At 36.9% G+C, this 25,637-nt stretch overlaps 1 protein-coding gene across 4 annotated transcripts in view; it reads left to right on the forward strand.

Annotated features, from left to right (window-relative positions):
* The window catches only part of QSER1 (glutamine and serine rich 1), a 76,084-nt gene that overhangs the window by 15,672 nt on the left and 34,775 nt on the right, over positions 1-25,637 (forward strand). For 3 of the 4 annotated variants that reach the window (XM_023646225.2, XM_023646226.2, XM_070273510.1), the window contains 2 exons: positions 22,158-22,270; positions 22,673-22,834. In XM_023646225.2, the coding sequence (XP_023501993.2) occupies positions 22,158-22,270; positions 22,673-22,834 (275 nt within the window). Of the gene's footprint in view, positions 1-7,420; positions 7,523-22,157; positions 22,271-22,672; positions 22,835-25,637 lie in introns of all 4 variants that reach the window. The other variant, XM_070273511.1, reaches the window with a different exon arrangement.

The raw sequence follows: 25,637 nt of genomic DNA on the forward strand, positions 1-25,637 counted from the left end.
ATTGGTGATATTTCTTCCACCAATTTTCGCTCCTTCATCTGAGTCTAGCCCAGTTTTTTGTGTGATGTGTTCTGTGTACAGATTAAACAGATAGGGAGATAAAATTGTTGCCATAAGGGATGGGAATGTCAGAGATGGTTACTGAGTACCTCTCGTGTATTAAATGCTGTCCTGGGAGCTGGGGGTACGTACGTGAGCAAAAACAAGATCTCTGTCCTGATGGAGTGAGACAGATGATAAATAGTAAACATAACTTTGTAAAGTATCTAGTATGTTGGAGGTGACACCAGAGAAGAAAAAGAAGAGCAGAGTAAGGAAGAAGGGAAGGTGGATGGGGAGGCATTGCAGGTTTAAATATGGTGCATCAGGCAGGTTCGTTGTAGTAGTGGCGCTTGAACAAGGACTTGAAGGTGGTAATCTTTTGAAAAAAAGAAATATTTTACATTGAGAAACGGGTGCTTCAATGCATTTTTATTTGCCATTAGTTCAAATGAGACTATAGTTTTGTGAAAAATAAATTGCCTACTCCTTTGCTATACTTGCTTAAGAAAATCTTATCTTTTTGTTGCTGCTACTGCTGTTTTTAATTTTAGCAACATGCTGGATGACGTCTTGTTACTGGGCCACTGCTAACACAGTTTCCTAATTTTCGCTCAGTCTAAGCTAAGCTGGCCTTTCCAGTGTAGGCCTTTTCACAGTCAGTCCTCCTTTCTTTTGGTCAGTAGTAAGCGTTTGTTAATCAGTGTGCTAGCTGTATGCGAATATATGTGGGGATCTTGTATAATATGAAGAGGTAAATGGGGAGACATGGGCCTGATTTCAGTATACCCACTCATTTTCCTTTCATTTTTTGCAGAACTATGACCACAGATTCTACCTTGCCCTCTGTCTCTTATTTCTGAATGAAACACACCACTTTTTAATTGTTTCTTGAGTGGCAGCAGGAATGCTCGTATCTTGGGTTCTTTGGGCTGTTTCCTCAGATGATCTGCGTGGCTTTCCCCTCGCTTGGCTCCATTCAAAGTGTCATGTTGTTAGAGAGGCTTCTCCTTAGGTTAACCTCAGTGGAATGGTATTGCCCCTCCCCCTAATCACTGTGTAGCCCAGTGCCCAGCTTTAAGTTTCTTCATTGCACTTATCAATCCTTGATATTAAACATTCCTCTGTTTTTTGTTTAGTCTTGGTCCTTGTCCGTTAACTTGGGTATTTCTTGACAGTAAAACTTGAGCTCTTTGTATTTTTCCCCCTACATATCTGTCATATAATGTGTTCAATAAATATTGATTTAACAAAATATTTAATGCTGGAGTATATTCTGCTTTGACTTGTTATCTAATATTTCAGAGTTTAAGTTTGGCCTCCTTAAGTTTAAGTTTCTTTAAGGATCCTGACCATGTAGCTTGTTGAATGTTGGTAGGCCTGTAGGCATTTATAGGGTATAACTAAACATAAAATATTGAAATTTTCATGTGACTTAATACCATCATTCTCATTACTTTGTGATCACTGATCCTATTTAAATAACTTGAGACCAGATTTGTCTGACCCAGTGAAGCAAACACAAAAATGTGGATAAGCTAAAAATACTTTGGCTTGGATCTGCTCAAATTAGATGGCTTAACATTTTAAAACATTTTCGTGTTGAGCAAACTGCAAGATGAATATTACTCTGGTAAAGCAGCTGGTTATATCTTCACTTAGACACTAACCTGTTTAACTCAGAGTTTGATTTGGCCAGAGCCACAAAGGGTCTAATGGAATGATGCCGAAATAAAGATGTGAACCATTTGGAAGGATGGGATTTAAGTAGAACTGTGCTTATACAAAAAACAAGCAAAAAAAAGCTAGAGATGGTCTTTTGCTGTTTGCTATTCGTTAATATCTTTGTATTACTTTTTTTTTTTAAACAAGAGCAAGTTTTGGCTCAGATTGGATCCTCTTTAACACGCTAGTGATTAGAATTGCTTCAAAGACTTATAGTTTGTGTTTTAATATAGCATAGGACATGATGGTTCCAAACTTGCTATTAAAAGCTAATCTAGTACACCAGCTAATTAACTTTGATTTATTTTACACCCTCTTATGGTTGTTTTAGCATCATCCTCATAGATATAAAGTGTACGTTAGAGTGAGTATGTCTGTTATTCACGCTTAACAGACATGTTTATTAAGAAATTTTAAGATAGTAACCTTGTAAGTTACGACACTGGAATAATTTTATGAAATCTTTTTAAACTGTTGTTTGAAAATATATACCTTTTCTCTAATGTTCATTATAATTTCTTCCTGTTTGTTGTGAACCAGCAATCCAGAACGTGAATTAGCCACCTAGAAGTTGGTTTTCTCTACTACAAACAACATTTTTATTATGGAAAACTTCAGACCAAACATGTTAAGAGAAATTGGTATGATGAACCCTCTGTATCCATTAGCCGGCTTCAAAAATTTCAACACATGCTCACTCGTGTTTGATATATATCCCCATCTACTTTCTCCCTTGTTTGTATTTGCTCTCTATTATTTCAAAGCACATGTCAGGCCATGTATATATCCCTTTCAATCATAGTATGTCTCTGAAAGATAAAGACTTAAAGTTTTTTTTTTTTAACATAACCACAATATGCAGGATATTTTAAGACAATCTATAAGAATTATACCTGCTTTGGTATCTGAAGTCAATCTTAAAATAGTATAAGTAATATAATACAATTGCAATTGTATAAAATGCCGGTTGTTTTATTGTAAGTTTTTGGTTGATGGGCTTATAAATATTTGGAAATTTCCTTAGGAAAATAGAATCAAATCTTTTGAGCTTCTGGAAAATTTCTGCTTAATTTCTATTAAAATTTGTAGGGAAAGAAGAAACAGTACAGTGAATATCAAAATGAATATTATAACTTTGGGGGCTGGCCCCGTGGCATGGTGGTTAAGTTTGGTGTTCACTTCAGCAGCCCAGTTCAGAGGTTTGAATCCCAGGTGCAGACCTACACCACCCATCAGTTATGCTGTGGCAACAACCCACATAAAAAATGGGAGGATTGGTACAGATAGATGCTAGCTAAGGGCTAATCTTCAAGCAAAAAACAAAAAGAAAGAGAGGAAGGGCATGGCTGGATGATGTGGTGGTTGAGTTTGCATGCTTTGCTTTGGCAGCCTGGGGTTCATGTGTTTGGATCCTGGGCACGGACCTACACACTGCTCATCAAGCCATGCTGTGGAGGCATCTCACATACAAAAACTAGAGGAAGATTGGCACAGATGTTGGCTCGGGGACAATCTTCCTCAAGCAAAAAAGAGGAAGATTGGCAACAGATGTTATCTTGGGGCCAATCTTCCTTACCAAAAAAAGAAAAAAGAAGAAGATTGGCAACGGATGTTAGCTCAGGGTGAATCTTCCTCAGGAAAAGAAGAAAAAAGAAAAAAAGAATATTACTTTGGATTTTGATTCACTTGAAAATCTTTTTCTCTACTCTGAAATGTTAAATTCTTATATTAAACCAAACCTGTATAAATGTTTGTAAGTCTAGTGCACAAATGTGAACTGTGATAAATATGTATCTTTAGTCATTACGTAATGCCCCAAATCCTAGACCATGTTAATAATAGTGAATAAATTGTGATGTAGTAAAAATTTGGTTCTACTATTTTTTCTGACAAGGAAGAAATTTAATTTGGTAAAGGAAAGACTACGCCATAAACAACAAAGTACATTGAAGAAGCTAAAATAAAATATTTCATAGCACACAAACATTTGAATCATGGAAATGTGAACTGTGGTATGTGTTGTGAGAAGTAACCAGCTATATATGTTTGTTGTTAACGGTTCCTTCATAGCCTAAAATGAGAGCAAATCATCCAGAGCCCACGTTGTCTACCTCTTAAATGGACATGTTAGTGTCTAAATGTTACAGGTAGTTAATACATTGCAGTAGTATGAATCACAAAATAGTTTGCCTTGACAGATGTATTTCTTTTAAAAGAAAAGCTTTACAGGAAAATACTGAGGATGGGAAAAGTTGGACCTGAAAATTTTGTCTTTGTTCAAATGAAAGGTCAGTAATGCAAGTGATGACAGAAATAAAAAAGGAAGGTGATGAAATGGAAGTTGGAATTGTGTCCAATCCAGGCCTTGGTGTCTCTTGTTGTCATGGATATAGCCAAGCATATGCCACATCACTGTCACATTTCATTTATTTCCTGACGGTACAACAGACGGAAACTCTTAGTAACCCTGACTTGGGGCTCGCTTTTGTTGGTCTCTGCTACAAGTGCCAAAATCTGTTTCTCTTTGTTGTCAATAATGTTTAGAACTGATAGACTGAATTTTTAATATTCTCTACCATTCCTCCAGGCAGGAAATACCATACTACTCCTCATTTCACCTTTTTTTTTTTTTTTTAAAGATTGGCATCTGAGCTAACAACTGTTGCCAATCTTTTTTTTTCTGCTTTATCTCCCCACATCCCCCTGGTACATAGTTGTATATCTTAGTTGCAGGTCCTTCTAGTTGTGGTATTCATTTCACCTTCTCAGTGGAAACGGAAGCACCTTCTGTTTAACCAGCTTAAGAGTATCATTTGTGCAAAATGAGGTAGGATTTTTTGGTAAGATCATTACTGATGTATATAAGAGTTAAATTTACTTAAGAGGTCATACTCAATTTAACAATAACCTGTTGTTACAAAGTACCAACTGTACCTCCTTTATACCAATTACTAGTTGGGGGTCCTGCATGAAACATAATTTTACTCAGATGATTCATCTGAGGCCACTTTAATGAAGGGCTCAGTTTTATAGTTGGGGGCAGGGTTACGGGAACCAAAAAGGGGTATTGAAACACTGAGTGAGTAGCAGCAGTGTGAAGCCACTTCTAGCCCGTGCAGGAGCAAAAGCTGTGGGAGCCCAGAAGCATGGCTGGAACCGTGGTTGTGGTACAAGGAGGGAATGGACAAATAATGCTCAGACTCCTCTCTTCTGCTGCCTTCTGCAGAACCAACCTCAAATGGCCCCTCGGTAGAGCCAGGGTGATAATGTATGTTGTACGATAATGTATAGGGGTTACCTGTGCTATGAGCAAATTAAGGCCCAAAGAAGCTGTAAATTGCCCAAGGTCCCCTTAGAGATCGTGAATCTAGGCTGTTTGCCTCCTCCAGCACTTTTTTTTTTTAAATTAACAGCTTTATTGAGATTTAATTTACATACCATAAAATTCTCCCATATTAAGTGTACAATTCAATAATTTTTAGTATTTATATCACCACAGTGTCACCACAATCTAATCTTCAGACATTTTCATCACTCCAAAAAGAAATCTCATGCTCATTTATAGTCACTCCGCGTTCTCACCCGTAGCCCTAGGCAGCCATTAATCCATTTTCTGTCTCCATAGATTTGCCTTTTCTGGATATTTCATATAAATGGAATCTTAAAGTGTGTGTTCTTTTGTGTTTGGCTGCTTTGACTAAGCATAATGTTTTTGAGATTCATCCATGTTGTGGCGTGTATCAGTATTTAGAAGCACTTACAGTGGAGCCATATTCTGTTGTGTGGATATAGCTCATTTTGTTTCTCTGTTCAGTAGTAGATGGACATTTGGGTGGTCTTTTGGATGGACTTTTTGGATCTTATGAATAATGCTGCTGTGAACATTTGCATAAAAGTATTTGTATGAACACATTTCATTTTTCCTGAGTAGACACCTGGAGTGGAATTGTTGGAGTGTATGGTAATTCTGTTTAACATTTTAAGTAACTGCCAAACTGTTTTCTAAAGTGGCTGCACCATTTTCTGTTCCCAGCAGCAACGTATGAGGGTTCTAGTTTCTTCACATCCTTGGCAACACCTATGATTTTTTTTTTTGATTATAGCCATTAATATCCTGAGAAGTTCGCCATTTTTAACACACAGACTTGCCTCTTCTCCCATGATTTTCTGCCAAGTCGAGTTCAAAGGAAGGGAGGTATCTTTTATCACCAACAATTTTGTTATTTTCACTGTTTTTTAAACTAAAGGACTTTGCTGCGGATTACTCAGCAGTTGGTAGCCAAGTTCATTAAACTCTACATCCTTTAACATTTATTTTTAAAGCAATTTTAGTGAAACTTGGAGCTACTTGGGTGGTAATGTGCATATGGGGGGTGGTTATGACGTTGAATGGTGTGTTTGATTTTAGGGCTCCCTTTGCTTTCAATTTTGGTTTGGGAGCTGAGAGAAGTTTTATAGAAGATAGCAGCTGGAGTCAGCTTTCAAACAGGTATTGAGTCACTCCCATGCTTAAAGATCCTTCAGTTGTTTTCCACTGCACTTGCAATAAAATCCAAACTCCTTATTGTACCCACAAGGCTTTTCATGTCTGCTCCTTGCCTACTGCCTCTCCAGGTGAAAGTGTCTCCTGCCACTCTCCTGTCCCCTCAGTACACTCAGAGCTTGTTGGTCTTTCACCTCTATATAGCAAACTCTTTCCTGCCTCAGGGCTTTGCATAATTCCTTGTTTTCCTTTGGTTTGGCACAGGGTTAGCCTAATATTCCCTTTTTATGGAGACTTTTTGCTGATCACCTTGTCCTCCAAAAGTAACATCTTCATAGATTCTGTTCTCAGCCCATTTCTCATGTAAGATACTCTTGGCAATTTCACCCACTTTCGTGACTTCAAAAATACCCAACTGGTAATGATTCCCAATTTTTCATTTCCAGCTCAGATTTCTTTCCTGAGTTCTAAGTGGGAATGTTCATTAGCCCTCTTGAATAATTCTCAGTACATCTCTTCTGAACACCTCACATCAAACTTAATGCATCTGAAATCAAACTCTTCCACATTTGTTCAGCCTTATGGGCAGTTCATTATCATTCGTGATTCCTCCGCCTTTCCCCACAAATCATTGGCCAAGTCTTGTCAATTCTAACTTTAAAGAGTTCTCAAATGTCTAAGTATTAGCAGTGTTGTCTCCTTATAATTTTTACCTGGATTTCTGCTAGGATCTTGGGCTTCCTGATTTCAGGCTGGCTTTGTTCTTCATACTGCTTATCAACTTGTCTTTCTAAGAGAGTGATTACTGCTGGTACAAGGCAGAATTGCTTTAAGAACCTTTTCAAAGTAGTTTACAGGGTCCCATGTCAGAACTACTGATAAATAACTTTTGGAAGTGAGAGATGGGAGTGTATAGTTTGAAAAAAGCCCACCAGATGATGCAGATGAGCACCGTTGGCTAAAACATTCTTTTAAAATACAAATTTAATCATTTAACTCTGATTAAAATTCCTTGGAGTCTGTTGATTCCCTTGAGGATAAAATGTGAGATTCTTATTTTGGCATATAATTTTGCATAATCTTGCTCCTGTCTGACTTATATCCCTACCCCCAATACAGCCTTGCAGAATTACTTACAGGTCTATTAATGTACCATCTCGTTCACATTTCCAGGTCTTTCTATATGGTATTGTCTCTTCCTGAAGTACTCTTCTTCTTTCTTTCCTTGGATAATTTCTCCTCTTCCTTTCAATACTCAGCTATCGTTTCCTAGAGGTAAGCCTTCTCATACTGTGTTATATTTGTTTATTTACTTATGCCTTTTTATTTCTGTGTCTTCTAGTACATAACACTTGGCAGTCAATACATGTCGGTTTTATAAATGCAGACCTCACCTTTAGGTGCAAGAATAATAGCAGTGGTAGAACAGTATGTGCCAAACATAGGACTAATGCTATGTATATGCCATATCATTTACTCTCACAACAGCCTTATGAAGGTGTGTGTTATTATTACCCATATTTTACAGTTGAGGAAGCTGAGACAGAGAGAGACTGTGGTTAGCCTCAAGTTGCAGAATTTGTAAACTATAGAACTGGATTTGAATCCTGTGGCTTATTTGCAAAGCCTGTGCTTTAATACAGCTGTTTCATAGTTGTTTTATGGTTCATTTGTTTATTTGTTCACGTTCGCAATAAATGATTCCTTAATAAGAGCTCATTATTTTATTTTATTTTTTTTTGAGGAGGATTACCCCTGAGCTAACTGCTGCCAATCCTCCTCTTTCTGCTCAGGAAGACTGACCTTGAGCTAACATCCATGCCCATCTTCCTCTACTTTATATATGGGACGCCTGCCACAGCATGGCATGCCAAGTGCTGCCATGTCCGCACCCAGTATCCAAGCCAGGGAACCCCAGGCCGCCGAAGCGGAACATGCACACACAACTGCTACGCCACCGGGCCGGCCCAGAGCTCATTATTCTTAATGCTTCAGGTTTTTTTTTTAATTCTCAGACTACAATTAGCTAAAATAAAATAGTGATTTATAAAATATTTAGCATTTAGATATGAGTGGGACAGATGTGCTGAGTTAGTGAACTCAGTGTTTCTCTGTACTCAATTTTGAAGACAGATTTTATACTAAAGTATACTGTGTGATTGATGAAGTAAAAATATTTAGCTTAACTGAGAATATTAGAAATACAAAGAACGTTAGGCCTCATAAATATGAAAACTAGAACTCTACAAGATTATGTGCTTTGCTGAAGGTCTTGAAGCATGTTATTTGCAGAACCAGGACTGGAATCTGGGCCTCCTAACTTCCAATCCAGGGTTCTTATCTTTCTCAGCTATGAAGAGTTGATATATCTAGGATGATAACAATGTTTTCAAAGCTTAAAGAGAATTCTGTTTTTATTCCATGAGAGTATATATATTTTCAGTGGCCAAATTGTTTAACGCAGAGAAGAAAGTGATATGACTACTAAAGGCAAAATCATTCATTTAGTACTTAAGTAACTTATTACCTGTATGCAAGTATTGACTTGTTTACCTGGGAGTTAACATATTTCATGGAACTTCTAATTGATTTTAAAACTTAGAATGTGTTTTATTTCTTAAGTATTAGGGACACAGAGTGTGTTACCTAAGGAGTAGATGTGTATATGTTATCAATACCTGGATATAAAGCATAAGACAGCTTATTCTCAATAATATATTCAAGAGTATTTTTTCTTATGATCATATACTGTCTTCACTGCACAAGTTGCCATTTTAGATGAGCTTTTTGTCTCAGCTTTCTCATCTGCCTTCAAACTTAATTTTCTTTGTTAAACAAATTAGATTAAAGTTAGGAAAGAAGTTTTAGGGAAAGAATGTTCAGACTTTTAAAGTAATAAGGTAGAGAGTGGTAACTAAATAATTAGTGTCTCTTCTGGTTTGTTTTAATTTTGAGAAAAATGTCAATATTTTATTTGGAATTTAAGTGACAGCAACTGAAGGATGATGATACTTCCCTCTGCAAAATTCGACCCCCTTTCTCCTCAAGATTGAGTCAGTACCCACTTGGAGTGTGTGCAGAGGGGATGGAAGACTCAACAGTTGTGACTCTTCCCTTGGCTTCTTCCTCTTTTCTAGGCATTCGCTCCTGTGGTGCTTGGGGTATGTAGGGGGTGGTAAAAGCCCTCTGTCTGTCTCCATACCTCCCATCCAGGCCTTTGGGACTGGGACCTAATATAGGACCTACCTGCCACGGTGGGTCCTGTATTAAATAAATGTACATTTAGTCAAAGGAGGTCTTATATTGGCTCAAAGATAGGAATTAGAAACAGAGACAATGTTTTGAGACATGTTTTTTCCCCAGGATAAAATTTTTTAAAAATCTGGCTTTTGTTTGAAAAAAATAAATGACTTCAACAAACCAGTGACCATCAGATTATTATGAGGGTTCTGAAATTTATTTTAAAACTATAAAAATATTATTACAGATTAACAAAAAGTCATTATATGTTATATGGAGATGGGCCACCCATAAGAGATTGAATACCTGCATGACAGCAACCCTATCCAGAACCACCTTCCTGTTTGACGATGTTGCACAGTTCACGAAAAATTACCCATAATCACTAAGTTTGGGCAACTATAATTTTTATTGAAATGTAATTCACAAATTATATAATTCCCCATTTTAAAATGTACAGTTCAGTACTTGAGAATATTCGCAAGACTGTGTAACTATCACTACTGTCTAATTCTAGAACATTTTTTGTCACCCCAAAAGGAAACACATAGTCACTAGCATTCTCCTTCCTCTTCTCTCCCCAGCCCCTGGTAACTGCAGTGATCTACTTTCTGTCTCCACGAGTTTGCTTATTCAGTACACGTCATAGAAGTGGAATCGTACTATATGTGATCTTTTTTATTTGGCTTCTTTCACTTGGCATATTTTCCACGCTCATCCGTGTCGTGGCATGTATCAGTACTTCATTCCTTTTTGTGGCTGGATACTACTCCGTTGTGTGGCTGTGTCACATTTTATTTATCCATTACTAGTTGTTGGACATTTGGATTATTTCTGCTTTTTTTGTTTTTTTTTGTTTGAGGAAGATTAGCCCTGAGCTAACTGCTGCCAATCCTCCTCTCTTGCTGAGGAAGACTGGCTCTGAGCGAACATCCATTCCCATCTTCCTTTACTTTATGTGTGGGATGCCTGCCACAGCGTGGCTTGGCAAGCGGTGCCATGTCCGCGCCCAGGATCCAAACTGGTGAACCCCGGGCCTCCGAAGCGGAACGTGCATACTTAACCGCTGTGCCATGGGGCCGGCCCCTGTTTCTGCCTTTTGATTATTAAGAATCATGCTGCTGTGAACGTTCATGTACAAGTTTTTGTGTGAACATATATTTTCAATTCTTTTGAATATATGTCTAGAAGTGGGATTGATGGGCCATATGGCGACTATATTTAATTTTTTGAGGGAAGCATGCGATTTTAATTGGTTTTTTAAAATTCAGTGAATGACTGTTGCTTCACTCAAAGCTAATTTTTATATGGAATGTACTCTATCCCATTTTGCTTATATATAAGTTGTAAAAGAAAACACTAATTTTGTAAAATTATTGAGAACTTATTTCCGTGTTGCTCCCTTTGTGACTTACAATAGAGAATTTGGGTTTCAATAATTAAATTCATTGGTTGGTGGCCCAGTTAGATCTCTGCTCTCTCTAGTATTGAAAACTCTGGTACAATGCCTAAAATTAATAAATGTCTCAGGGTATTCAGTTTTATTAGAATGGGCTGACCTGCTAGCTTAATCTTTCATTTTTGAGTCCCCAAGCCTTATCAGGATGCTGGCAATTTGGTAGGCACTCCGTACATGTCTGCTTGAGAGGTAGTTGAGCTTTAACTTCAAGGTGATTTCTCTTCTGAAACGGAACATAGATTGTGATTATCTGTGAGTATCTGCCATGTGCCAGTCACTCTTCTGGGTGCTGGTGATATAGCAGTGAACAAGCAAAGACCCTGTCCTCATGGAGTTTGCATTTTAGTGGATAAGAGGCAAACTAGGAAATTATGTCGAGTATTTATTAGTGCTATGGAGAATAATAAACCTAGAAAAGAGGGTTAGGTAATGTAGAGAGAAAGGATAGAGGAAGGATGTGATTTGCAGAAGGTCTGGGAAGTCTTCAGTGAGGCAAAGTTTGAGCAGGGATCTGAGGGGAAATGAGGGAGTGAATAGCTTTGTGAGTTTGAGGGAAGAGCCAGGAGACCTGTGTTGGTGCAGTAGAAAATAGGAGATGAAATCAGAGGTTTAAGGGGCAGCCATTAGGTCACTTAGTGCATTGAGGATTATTGTAAGAACTCTCGCTTTACTCGGGGTGAGATGGGAAGTGATTGGAAAGATATGAGCAGAAGAGTTTCATAATTTGACTTTACTTTTTAAGAGTGACTCAGGCTGAGAATGGGGCTGGGAGGGCAATGGAGGAAGCAGAGAGACCACTTAGGAGGTATGATTACTCACTGCCTGTCAAAGAAATGATTGGAGTTAGTACAGATTTATAAGAAACATAACAAAACGAAAAACCAACAACAGAACCCCCTGATCTTTACAAACTTTGTGTGTGTGTGCGTTTGAGGAAGGTTGGCCCTGAGCAAACATCTTTTGCCAATCTTCCTCTTTTTTTTCTCTCCCCAAAGCCCTAGCACATAGTTGTATATCCTAGTTGTAGGTCATTTTAGTTCTTCTCTCTGGGATGCCACCACAGCATGGCTTGATGAACCGTGTGTAGGTCCACCCCCAGGATGCGAACCAGCAAACCCCAGGCTGCAGAAGTGGACCATGTGAACTTAACCACTTGGCCATGCAGCCGGCCCCCCTTTACAACTTATCTTGATCATTATTCTAACTTAAGAAATTTTGTTTAGATTTGACATGGCTTACAGATTTTTTATTAATGTAGGCTTTATTTTTGAGAACCGTTTCCCCTATTATTTTTACATTCTTATGGTACATTTGTTACAATTAATGAATCAGTATTGATACATTATTATCAGCTAAAGTCTTCAATAGTAGTTTATTCAGATTTCCTTAGTTTTTGCTTAATGTCTTTTTCTGTCTCTCTGGGGGTACATGTTACATTGTTTGTCTTATCTCAGTAGGTTCCTTTTGGCTGTGACAGTTTCTTAGGCTTTCCTTCTTGTTGATGACCTTTACGGTTTTGAGGAGTGCTACTTAAGTACTTTGTAGACTGCCCCTCTATTGGAATTTGCCCACTCTTTTTTCTCATGATCAGACTAGAGTTAGCGTTTTCCAGAGGGAGATCACAGAAGTAAAGTGTCATTTTCATCACATCATATCCACATGATTTATCATTGTTGATCACATCATAGCCACATGATTTATCCCTGCTGATCATATCATATCCACATGATTTATCACTGTTGATATTGATCTTTAGGTTTGTACACTGCAAAGTTACTCTTTTTTCCCCCCCTTTGATACTGTCCTCTTGGGAAGAAAGTCAGTGTGTGCAGCCCACACTTAAGGATTGGGGAGTTGTGGTCCGCCTCCTTGAGGGAAGATTTTCTTTATAAGTTATTTGGAATTCTTCAAGCAAGATTTGTGTTTTCTCCTCCATTGATTGATTGATTGATTGATTGATTGATTTAATTGAGTTAATGATAGGTTACAATCTTGTGTGATTTCAGTTGTACATTAATGTTTGTCATTCATGTTGTAGGTGCACCATTTCACCCTTTGTACCCACCCCCCACCCCACCTTTCCCCTGGTAGCCACTAATCTGTTCTCTTTGTCCACATTTTTAGATTCCTCATATGAGTGGAGTCATACAGAGATTATCTTTCTCCAACTGGCTTATTTCACTTAACATAATTCCCTCAAGGTCCATCCATGTTGTTGCAAATGGGATGATTTTGTTCTGTTTTGCAACTGAGTAGTATTCCATTTTATATATATACCACAACTTCTTTATCCATTCATCTGTTGACGGGCACTTAGGTTGCTTCCAAGTCTTGGCTATTGTAAATAATGCTGCAGTGAACATTGGGGTGCATAGGACTTTTGGAATTGCTGACTTCAGGCTCTTTGGATAGATACCCAGTAGTGGAATGGCTGGATCGTATGGTAGTTCTATTTTTAATTTTTTGAGGAATCTCCATACTGTTTTCCATAGTGGCTGCACTAGTTTGCATTCCCACCAGCAGTGTATGAGGTTCTCTCCACAACCTCTCCAACATTTGTTACTATTAGATTTAGATATTTTTGTCATTCTAATGGGTGTAAGGTGATATCTTAGTGTAGTTTTGATTTGCATTTCCCTGATGATCAGCAATGATGAGCATCTTTTCATGTGCCTATTGGCCATCCATGTATCTTCTTTGGAGAAATGTCTGTTCATGTCTCCTGCCCATTTTTTGATTGGGTTGTTTGATTTTTTGTTGTTGAGTTGCGAGAGTTCTTTATATATTATGGATATTAAGCCTTTGTCAGATATATGACTTGCAAATATTTTTTCCCACTTAGTGGGTTGTTTTTTTGTTTCAATCCTGTTTTCATTTGCCGTGAGGAAGCTCTGTAGTCTGATGAAGTCCCATTTGTTTGTTCTTTCTATTGTTTCCCTTCTCTGAGAAGACATGGTGTCCGAAAAGGTCCTTTTAATACTGATGTCAAAGAGTGTACTGCCTACGTTTTCTTCTAGAAGAAATCATTTAATTATATCAGTATGGACCCATGGATATATACTACTTAATTTATTTGGTCGAAATGTTCCTGCTTTGGTCATTGGGAGCTCTTTAAGTTGGCTTCTGTGTCCCTTTGACATACCTCCATAAATGTAGGGTTCTCCTCCCTCTCTTTCTTGCTTTCTATTTTTGAGCACTTCCTAACTTTCTGGCACTACAAGATCTCTAGACTTGTCTTATATATTTCCTGCCCCTGTCCTAGAATCAGCCATTTCTCCGAGGAGCCCTGGTTCCTTGGAGAATGGCATTAGAACCCAAGATCTGGACACTAAGTATGCTCTTTGCTCCTGGGTTGTCTTCATTTCTAGGCTGTGTCAGCTGACAGAGCAAGGAAATATATGTGTGTAGATCGTTTTAATATAAAGCATGATTGCTATAATTTTTTTGAGGAAGATTAGCCCTGAGCTAACATCTGCTGCCAGTCCTCCTCTTGGTGAGGAAGACTGGCCCTGAGGTAACATCTGTGCCCATCTTACTCTACTTTATATGTTGGATGCTGCCACAGCATGGCTTGACAAGTGGTGCATAGGTCTGCACCCAGGATCCAAACTGGGGAACCCTGGGCTGCTGAAGTGGAACGTGTGAACTTAACTGCTGCACCACTGGGCCGGCCCCTGATGGCTATAATTTGAAAAGCAGATACAATGGTAGTATTTTGAAAATAACAGTTGGTTATTTTTTTTGTATTAAAGAATTTCAAATTATATTTAAAATGAGTAGCAAAAGAATAAAGTTGGACTCCTACTTCATGCTATATATAAAAATTAATTCACAATGGGTCGTAGACCTAAATGTAAAAGTTAAAACTATGAAACTCTTAGAGAAAACATAGGCGTAAATCCTTAAGGCCTTGGGCAAAGTAATGGTTTCTTAGATATTCCATCAAAAGCACAAGTGACAAAAACTGAATTTGACTTCATAAAAATTTAAAACTTTTGGACTGCAAATGATGGCATCAAGAAAGTGAAAAGAGAGCCAGCCCTGATGGCCTAGTGGTTAAAGTTCGGCACACTCTACTTTGGTGGCCCGGATTCGCCTCCCGGTTGCAGAACCACATCACCTGTCTGTCAGTATCCATGCTGTGGCAGCAGCTCACGTAGAACTAGAAGGTCTTACAACTAGGATATACAACCATGTACTAGGGCTTTAGGGAGGAGAAAGGAAAAAAAAAAGAAAGTGAAAAGATAACCTACAGAGTAGGAAACAATGTTTAAAAATTGTTTATCAGGGACTTGTATCCAGAATATATAAAGAACTCTTACACTTAAATAATAAAAAAAACAAACAACCCAATTTAAAAATGGGCAAAGAATTTGACCGTACATTTGTGGAAAGAAGAAATACAAGTGGTCAGGAAGCACATGCAAAGATGCTCAACATCGTTAGTCAAATGCAAATCAAAACCATAAGATACCACATAACACCTGCTAGGATGGCTATTATAATAAAAACACGGGCAATAACAGGTATCCGCAAACTTGTAGAGAAATTGTAACTTAAATGTTGCTGGTGGGAATGTAAAATGGTACAGCTGTTTTGCTTTGCCATTCCTCAAAATGTTAAACATGGAGTTATCATATGACCTAGCAATCCACTCCTAGATGTATACCCAAGAGAATTAAAAATGTATATCCAGGGGCTGGCCCCGTGGCCGAGTGGTTAAGTTCGCATGCTCTGCTGCAGGTGGCCCAGTGTTTCATTGGTTCGAATCCTGGGCGTGGACATGGCACTGCTCATCAAACCATGTTGAGGCAGCGTCCCACATGCCACAACTAGAAGGACCCACAATGAAGAATATACAACTATGTACCGGGGGGCTTTGGGGAGAAAAAGGAAAAAAATAAAATCTTTAAACAAAAAAAATGTATATCCACACAAAAACTTGTACATGAATGTTCATAGCAGCATGATTCATAAATTCTTAATAGCCAAAATGTGGAAACAACCCAAATGTCCATCAGTGGATTTATGGCTAAACAAAATGTGGTATATCTATACAATGGGATATTATTCAGCCATAAAATGGAATGAAGTACTGATGTAGCCATGTTGTAACATAGATGAATCTTGAAAATATTATGCTAAGTGAAAGAAACCAGTCGACAAAGGCTACATACACTATGATTTTATTTATATGAAATGTTCTGAGTGGGCAAATCCGTAGAGACAGAAATTAAATTAGTGATTGCCATGGGCTGGGTAGAGGGGAATACGGGGAGTGATGCTAATGGGCACAGGTTTAGGTTTGAGGCAATGAAAATGTTCTAAAATTAGATTATGGTGATGGTTGCACAACTCTGAATATTCTAACACAGCACTGATTTGTACACTTTAAATTTTTTTGGAAAGATTTTATTTTCCCTTTTTCTCCCCAAAGCTGCCTGGTACATTTTTATATTGTTGTATATTTTTAGTTGTGGGTCCTTCTTCTTGTGGCATGTGGCACACTGCCTCAGCATGGCCTGATGAGTGGTGCCATGTCCACGCCTGGGATCCAAACCGGCGAAACCCTGGGCCACCAAAGCGGAGCATGCGAACTTAACCACTCGGCCACGGGCTGGTCCTATGTACACTTTAAAAGAGTGACCTTTGTGGTACTGAATTATGTATCTAGCTGTCACTTAAAAAAATATTTAGAACAAAATAACAAAAATGAGATACTTGGGGATAAATTTAAAAGATTGCAAAACTTACACACTAAACAACAGATTGCTGCAGGAAATTAAAAAATAAATAGATGTAACATAGGCATTCGTTAGAAGACAGTGCTTTTAAGATGGTAGTTTTCCCCAAATTGATGTATACATTCAATGCAGTGTTTTTGTAGAAATTGACAAGCTGACTCTAAAATTTACATGGGAATACCTGGCATAGCCAAAACAATTTTGAAAAAGAACAAAATTGGAAGATTTGTACAACTTGAATCATTCATCAGACTGTTATTGGCCTAAGAACAGACATTGATCAATGTAACAGAACAGTTTAGAACCACAAATATATGGCTGTTTACTTTTTTGACAGAGATGCCAATTCAGTAGGTAGAGGAATAATCTTTTCAATATATAGTAGTGAGACAATTGCATATCCAAATTTAAAAAATATCCCAAGCCATGCCTTACACCATGTAGAAATAATTAACTCCAAATGGATCATAAACCTAAATGGAAAAATTACTACTACAAAACTTGCAGAAGAAAACATAAGAAAAACACTTTGAGATATTGGATTAGACAAAGATTTTATTAGCTACAACACCAAAAGTACAATTCATAAGATAAAAAATTGTTCTTCTAATTCATTGTTATGAGAATGCAAGCCACAGATTGGGAGAAAATATTTGCAAAACATTTATCTGACCGAGGATTTGATTCCAGAATATATAGGGAACTGCTAAAACTCAAGTAATAAGAAAACAAAGATCCCAATAAAAATGGGCAAAAGATTTGAGTAGATAACTTTACTAAAGAAGATTTTGCATGGCTAAAATTTTAAAAAGGAAAGGAAACACCTTACAAACTGATAATACTTATTGCCAATGAGGATGCAGAGTAACTTGACCAAACATACATTATTGGTGGGAATGCAAAAAGATCTAGCTACTTTGGAAAACAAGAATTTTCTCTGAAGTTAAATATATTACCATAGAACTCAGCCATCCTACTCCTCTGTATTTACTCAAGTCAAATGAAAACTTATGTTCACACGAAAACTTAAGCACATGTTTATAGGTGCTTTATTCATAATTGCCAAAACCAGGAAAGAACACAGAGGTCCTTCAACTGATAATGGATTTAAAACAACTACCAACTTTTGGTACACCTATATAGTGGAATGCTGCCCAGCAATAAAATGTAATGAATTACTCTTATAAATAACAACATGGGTGAGTCTCAAAGGCATTAAGCTGAGTGAAAGAAGCCAGGCACAAAAGACTACATATTAAATGATTCTGTTTATTTAACATTTCGGAAAAGGCAAAACTATAGGGACAGAGAACAGATGAGTGGTTGCCTGGGGACTAGAGTGGCAGGAGAGGTTCCCCACAGAGGGGATGGGCAGGTCTTATGTTGTGATGGAACTGTTCTCTCCCCTTATTTTTGTAGTGTTTATGCATTTGTCAAACTCACTGACCTGTACAGTAGAAAGGGTGGATTCTATTGTATGCATATTATACCTCAATTTTTAAAGAAGTTAAAAATATGAACTTTGACCCTTTCCTCACACCATATACAAAAATTATCTCAAAATGACTCATAAACTGAAACATAAAAGCTAAGACTTTAAAACTTATATAAGAGAACATGGGGAAATATATTAGTGACAGGACACTAAAAGCACTGACTATAAAAGAAAAATATAATTTGAGTTGATCAGAAATTAAAACCTCATTAGTCAAACTCAGTAGCAGAGAGTAGAATGATGATGGCCAGGGGAAGGAGGAAGTGGGGAGTTGTTCACAGATAGCAAAGTTTCGGTTATGCAGGATGAGTAAGTTCTGGAGGTCTGCTGGACACACAGTGCACAGAGTCAACAGCACTGTGCTGTACACCTTGTTAAGTGGGCAGGTCTCATTTAAGTGCTCTTACCACGGTAAAATCAATTAGTTAAGTAAAACTTTTTAATTTAAGGACACTAGAAAAAAGAAGAGAAGCCATCAGATTGGAAGAAAACATTCACAATACATATATCTGATAAAAAATGTGGATCCAGAATGTATTTAAAAAAAAGCGTTTTACAACCCAACCGACAGCTAACAACCCCCTATGTTTTTTTGTTTTTTTTGGTGAGGCGGATTGGCCCTGAGCTAAGATCTCTTGCCAATCTTCCTCTTTTTGCTTGAGGAAGATTGTCCCTGAGCTAACATCTGTGACACTCTTCCTGTCTTTTATGTCAATCATGGCTTGACATGCGGTGCTAAGACCTTGCCTGGGATCTGAACCTGTGAACCCCTGGCTGCCAAAGCAGAGGTTTGCGAACTTAACCACTACACCACTGGGCCTGCCCCCCAACTGTTTTTTTTCAGGGCAAACTTCACAGAGAAGTTAAACAGAGAACATAACAGAGAAGCTAAAAGAATAGCCTATAAGCGTATAAAAAGATGCTCATCATTTGTTATTAGGGAAATGCAAACTGAACTATGGTGAGATACCACTATACCTACCTAGAATGACTAAAATTAAGAAGATTGAAAAGATCAAGTGGTGACAGGATGTAATGGGAAAATAGAATGTAGATTCATTACTGATGGTAACGTAAAATGGTATACATATGTACCTTGTGACCAAGTAGTATTACTCCTAGATATTGAACTTACAGAAGTAAAAACGTATGTCCACAAAAGACTTGTATATAAATGTTCATAGCAGTTGTAGTCATAGTAGCTCTTAACTGGAAACAACCCAAATGTCTGTTAGTAGGTGAATGGATAAGCATATTGCGATGTATTCGTACAATTCAGTGAAAAGGAATGAACCACTCATGCATGCAACAGCATGGATGTATCTCAGAAACGTTATGCTGAGCCAGCCCTGATGGCCTAGTGGTTAAAGTTTGGCAGGCTCTGCTTCAGCAGCCTGGGTTTGGTTCCCAGGTGTGGAACCACACCACTTGTCTGTCAGTAGCCATGCTGTGGCGGTGGCTTACATAGAAGAACTAGAAGGACCTACAACTAGAATATGCAACTATGTACTGGGGCTTTGGGGAGGAAAAAAAAAAAGAGGAAGATTGGCAACAGATGTTAGCTCAGGGCGAATCTTGCCCAGCAAAAACAGTACAAGACGAAAAAACATGCTGAATGAAAAAAGCCAGATACAAAAGAGTACAGACTGTACAGTTGCATTTATATGAAATTGTGGAATTAGGCAAGCCTAAGATTTAGTAACATTAGGCTTATGAGTGGTTGTCTGGGGCCAGGGAGAAGATGAAAAAGATAACTGCAGACGGGCATGAGAAACATTTTGTCGTGATGGAAATGTTCTGCTGGTTGGTTGGGATTGTGGTTATACTGGTGTATATGCATTTATCAAAAAGTGTGCACACATTGAACTTACACTTAAAATGAATGCACTTTATGTAAATTATACCTTAATAAAAGTGATTTTTAAAGTTAAAAAAAGATTTAAAAGTAATCCTAAAATTGAATCTTCAACAAACAAAATTCATCTCCTATATCTAATTAATAACATAGTCATACAAAGAATAATTAGTTACTTTTGAAACATTATTCTAACTGTATACCCTTAGTGAGATTTAATCTTGGGACAAAAAGCACTGTGAAGAAATACCCTTACTTAGTAGGTTTGTTTTTGGTAGAGGTTGTGTTATAGTATTTTTGGGTAGAGCTAATGAGTAAATATTGATGTAGTTGTGAGCTAGGATTCCGACCGTAGGAAAAGGGAAGATGAGGAATACTGCACTGGATTTGAATTAGAGTTGTCAGTAAGAACTCACGTTTTTAAAGACATGGATTTCCTAGCTTTGTCCACCGAAAAGGCCTAGTAGCAGTGACACCTCTGGCATTGAACATACCCAATACCCAGATCTTGGTTTCTAAATGCCTTTGCGCACTAAAAGGGCTCCTAGTAGAAATGGTTGATTTCGGGTCTGGTTCAGGGAAAATAATAAAGTGAGCCTGAAACATCCTGTGCTAGAAAGTAAGGATGTGTTTGAGCATCAAGGAGGACATATCAAAAGGAGACTGAAGGGACAAATGCTGTACTTAGAAAACCGCCATTTCCAATCTTCAGTGCAATAATTGAATTAAAGTCATGAGTGGATGATGTATAAAACCATTGGCTCTTGGGAACAAGATATTTACACTGTCTTAAAGTAACACCTCACAGTTGCATACCAATTTCAAAGGAGATAAAAGAACTGCATGGAGAGATTTGGCGGTATCGTAACCATTTCAAGTTTAGCATCATCGGTAATGAGACAAACTGACATTGTGTGTCCTTATGTGATGCAATAAGTACAAAACATCAGTTATGTACGTCTCATGAGGTAGCCATCAGATAAATCTAGAATTTGGGGTAGCCTACAATTCAACTGACTTGGATTCCTCAAAAAAAAAAAAAAAAGGTCTGTGTCATGAAATCAAGGGGGATCTGGGATTAGGGGCAGCGTGGAGGGACTGTTCTAAATTTAAAGAGACATAACCAAATGCAACTCCTGAAGTTTGATTGGATCCTACATAGAAAGAGCTTAAAAATTGCAAACATTTTGGCAACATTTGGCAGAAATGGAAATATGACCTCTATATTACATGCTATTATTAACTTAATGTTAAATTTCTTCAAATCTAATAATATTTGGTTGTATAGGAGAATGTCCTATTCCTAGGAGATAAACTGCAGTATTAATGATGCAGTGTCATGATGTCTGCAAGTTATTTTCAGGTGGTTTAGTACAAAAGAAAAAGTGTTTATATGTTGATGTATAGAAAGATAAAATGAATGTAAGAAGTGTTTATGTGTCTCTATAGGGAGTGATAAGTGTAACAAGATACTAACAATTAATTGAATCTGAAGTGACAAGTATATGGGTTATTGTACTATTTCAGTTTTTCCGTGGGTTTAAAATATTCAAAATAAAAATCAAGGGGAGAAAAAATACTAATTCTGAATTACTCTTGAAATATACAAGCTTGAAATTTCCCAGGTGAGTTATTGAGATAGTATTAATTATTAATTTATTTGAATTATCTGATATTCTATGGAATGTTAGAATTAGAGGGACCTTAGAGATTATTTTATCTAGTCCCTTATTCATACAGGTGAGAAAATTAGTCTGACAGTAATCAGGTCACTTACTGAAATCTCACTGTAAGCCAGTAGCAGAGCTTGGACAGTATATTCAGCTGTCCTGTTTTCCAGGCTATTGCTCTTCCCACTGTACCGTGTTACCTCTCCCAGTAAAAGGACTTTGTTGGAGGTAAAGTTGAATTAAGGAAAAGGTATCATTTTTCTTCCTAGTATAGCTTCAATATATGTCTCCCATTTTGACAATATTGTCAGACTGTGTTTGATCTATTTATTGATCAGGAATTTAGTCAAAGACTTCTGCTACTTTTAATTATTGCTCTTCTAGAAATATTTTGACCATATCATTTGGACCGTGTGTTTTTGGTCACTTATTTTTATTATCTTCTAGTTTAAGCTATGAAGAAGGACATCCCTCACACTCTGAAGCAGATCTCCTTCAGAGACAGACTTTTGTAGCCTCTCATCAACTTCCTGGATATGCTACCACACCTCAGCCAACCGGTAAAAATTTTCTTGTAAAATATACCAAGAATCTGGGTACATTTGGTGAATAAGATGAAAAGTCAACCTTTACATGTTGGGTTATGAATGTGTGCTGACATAACAGTGCCATGGGAAATGTGTTAAAAGGAAAAGGAGATTAAATGCTTTGTCTTTTACTGATAGGGAATATCTATATAATTAATTAGTTGGGAGATCTTTTTTCATTCATCTTTGTAGATTTTAAGTTATAACTATGCTTGGTCAAATTAACATTTGTTTGCTATTTCAAAATAAAGCAATTTAGAGTTGCAGAACTTTTGGCTTCAGATTTCAGAGCTTCCTTTTTAAAATAGGATCAAGAATATAATTGAATGTTAACGTATATTTTTACTTTGGATTATATTTTATCTTCACATGTAGGTCTTTCAGGAATATTTGATGCTGGTGTGAACGGTGCCAGCACTAACACTAAGGAATCTTCGGTGATGAGTTTTCTTTCTGCTGTGGAGCCACGAGCTGCTCAGGCTGCTGCTTCAGGAACTGCTCTTGTACCACAGCTCAGGGCTCCATCCTGGCAGACAGGTGATTCTTTGTTTTCAGAATTTTTAAATCCTGTAAAAATACTGATAAAAATGTACTTTTTATGGCCTTGTCATTATGGTAGTGTGGCTGAGAGTGATGTTAATTGTTGATTTTCCAGTGAACTTTAAAACCTGGAATTTTTCACAGTTTTAAGGTGGACAAAATTCAGGAAGTTGTTACCAGCAGAAATTCGGTGAAAACTAACAAGTTGAAGAAGCTAGATAATTATTAAAGATAAGGCCTAGATGTAAAGTTTTTATCTGGCAATTTAAGTAGTTACTTGTCTACTTGAGAGAAATAAAGATTAAATTTTCTTTTTTTTTTCCATTTCAACTTTATTGAGGTATAATTGACATGTAAAATTGTAAGATATTTGAAGTGTACACTGTGGTGATTTGTTATACATTCACACTGTGCAAGAATTCTCCCCTCTAGTTAATTAATGCATCCATCACCTCACATGTTTATCTTTTTTGTTTTTTGAGTGAAAGATTAAATTTCCTTTATTAGTGATTTCGGACTGGGTAGGTGCTATAGTAAAAACAATCTTGGGACTGATCTCATCATTAGAGTTATGTAAAGTTATCCTTAATTGGACAGGTTAAATGAATATTTAATAAATATCATTAAAGTTGATATTATATTGTACTTGTTTATATATACTTTTCTAGTTTATTTTTATTTCATTTTTCAACTGTTTCTCCCTCAAAATTATTTGTATATATTTTTATTTTATGCAGGATGATAGGAAGCTTAGTTTTTTTTTAAGGTTTTGTTGTAAAGAATAAGAAGTAGCATATTTGAGACGACATTTTTAAGTGAAAGCTATAGGAAATAATATTTTATCATTCTGATGTAAATCCTATTACTGGAGCTTCTCAATATGCCTTAGTAACATTTTTTTCTGCTTCCAAGGAGAAAATTAATGTTTTAATGTGAAATAAAACAGAATATTAAACAACACAATAGCTTCATTTTTTGCTTCTTGGAATAATTTTCATTATGTATATTTAGTTAGACTTTCTATTCTAGTTTCCATGATTATTTTAAACATTAATTCTAAGTGTTATTTATTCTTTCAAGGGTAAGTAGATACTTTCTGTCCTTCTGGTAGGAATACATTTTTTTACATGTAATGGAAAGAAGTGAGAAAAGAATGTTTTTGAAAGGGCCAGAGAATCTTTTTTCCTCCATTTTTCTAAAATGAAAAAAAGTTTATTTAATGGAAGCTCACTAAAAAACATGTAAACAAGAAAAAGCTATATAAAGTGAAAAGTGATAGTTCCTAACTACAGTCTCACTCTTTAGAGAAGAGTTCATAGTTTGGTATTTATCCTTTGATATTTTTGTATATCAAAACGTGTATCCACCTAACCAGTGTTTATGGCAGCAGTATTATTAGGATACGCCATAATTATTGGATCAATCCCTTGTTGATGGACATTTTGGCTGTTTCTTATTATTATACACAATAATTATAATGAATACAGGCATACTTCAGAGATATTATGGGTTTGGTTCCAGACCACTGCATTAAAGTGAATATTGCAGTAAAGTGAGTCACATGAATTTTTTCCCAGTGCATATAAAAGTTATGTTTACACTATACCTCAGTCTGTTAAGTGTGTAATAATATTTTGTTTTAAAAAATGTACTTGCCTTAATTAAAAAATACTTTATTGCTAAAAAATGCTGACCGTCATCTGAGCCTTCAGTGAGTCATAATGTTTTTGCTAGTGGAGGGTCTTGTAAAAAATGCGTTATCAATGAGGTGCAGTAAAGCAAAGCGCAAGTAAACAAGGTATGCCTGAGTATCATGTACAGATATCTTTGTGTCCACTTATTTCCCTAAGATATATTTCTAGTAGTGGAACTTTTGGATTACAAGTTTGTACGGGTTTTTACTTTTGCTGTACGTGGCTGGAATGTTGTCCTGAAATGTTAACAATCTCTTCTTGAAAGTACTTTATTGATTTCTGATCAGCCTTTTATGATAAGCATGCTTCTATTCTTATTGGAAGTTGTTCATAGGAAGTCAAAACTTGAAATGCAAGACAGTTTTGAAATGTGCCTATTTTGATAAAAGAAACTTTGTAGTGTTAACCTTACAAATATTTTTAGATTTATCTTGTTAAATGTAAACAATTTAGTTTCAATTTTAATGTTATGAACATTTTAGTTTGTCCATTGGTATTTGGCCTTGAGGTTTCAGGGTAAATTAATCACCAGAGATTTTGCACATTTTTTTTCCCCCCAAAGATTGGCACCTGGGCTAACAACTGTTGCCAATGTTTTTTTTTTTAGCTCCTGCTTTTATCTCCCCAACCCCCCCACCATACACAGTTGTATATCTTAGCTGTACGTCCTTGTAGTTGTGGGATGTGGGATGCCGCCTCAACGTGGCCTGACGAGCAGTGCCATGTCTGCGCCCAGGATCCGAACCCTGGGCCGCCGCAGTGGAGTGCGCAAACTTAACCACTCGGCCACAGAGCCGGCCCCGATTTTGCACGTTTTTGCTGGTTTCTTCATTTTCAAATGGCCTTATCTAACTGTGTATAAACTCATATTCTTATAACAATTATACATATGAATTGCTGATACTTTTGTAACTTTGTTTTTGCTTTAAGCTAGCTAGCTGTTTTGAAATATAATTTTCAAAAGTTACATACAGAACTAATTTGTCAGGCTTTTCCGTGTTACAGAGATTCTGATGAGTTGAAGGTTATATAAGTTATCTAAGTCTCTAGTATGAAAACATATATGTAAGCATTTGCTGTAATTGCATAAACATCCTCATGTTTTC

This window comes from Equus caballus, chromosome 7 (assembly GCF_041296265.1).
Source record: "Equus caballus isolate H_3958 breed thoroughbred chromosome 7, TB-T2T, whole genome shotgun sequence".
Classification (NCBI taxonomy): Eukaryota; Metazoa; Chordata; class Mammalia; order Perissodactyla; family Equidae; genus Equus; species Equus caballus.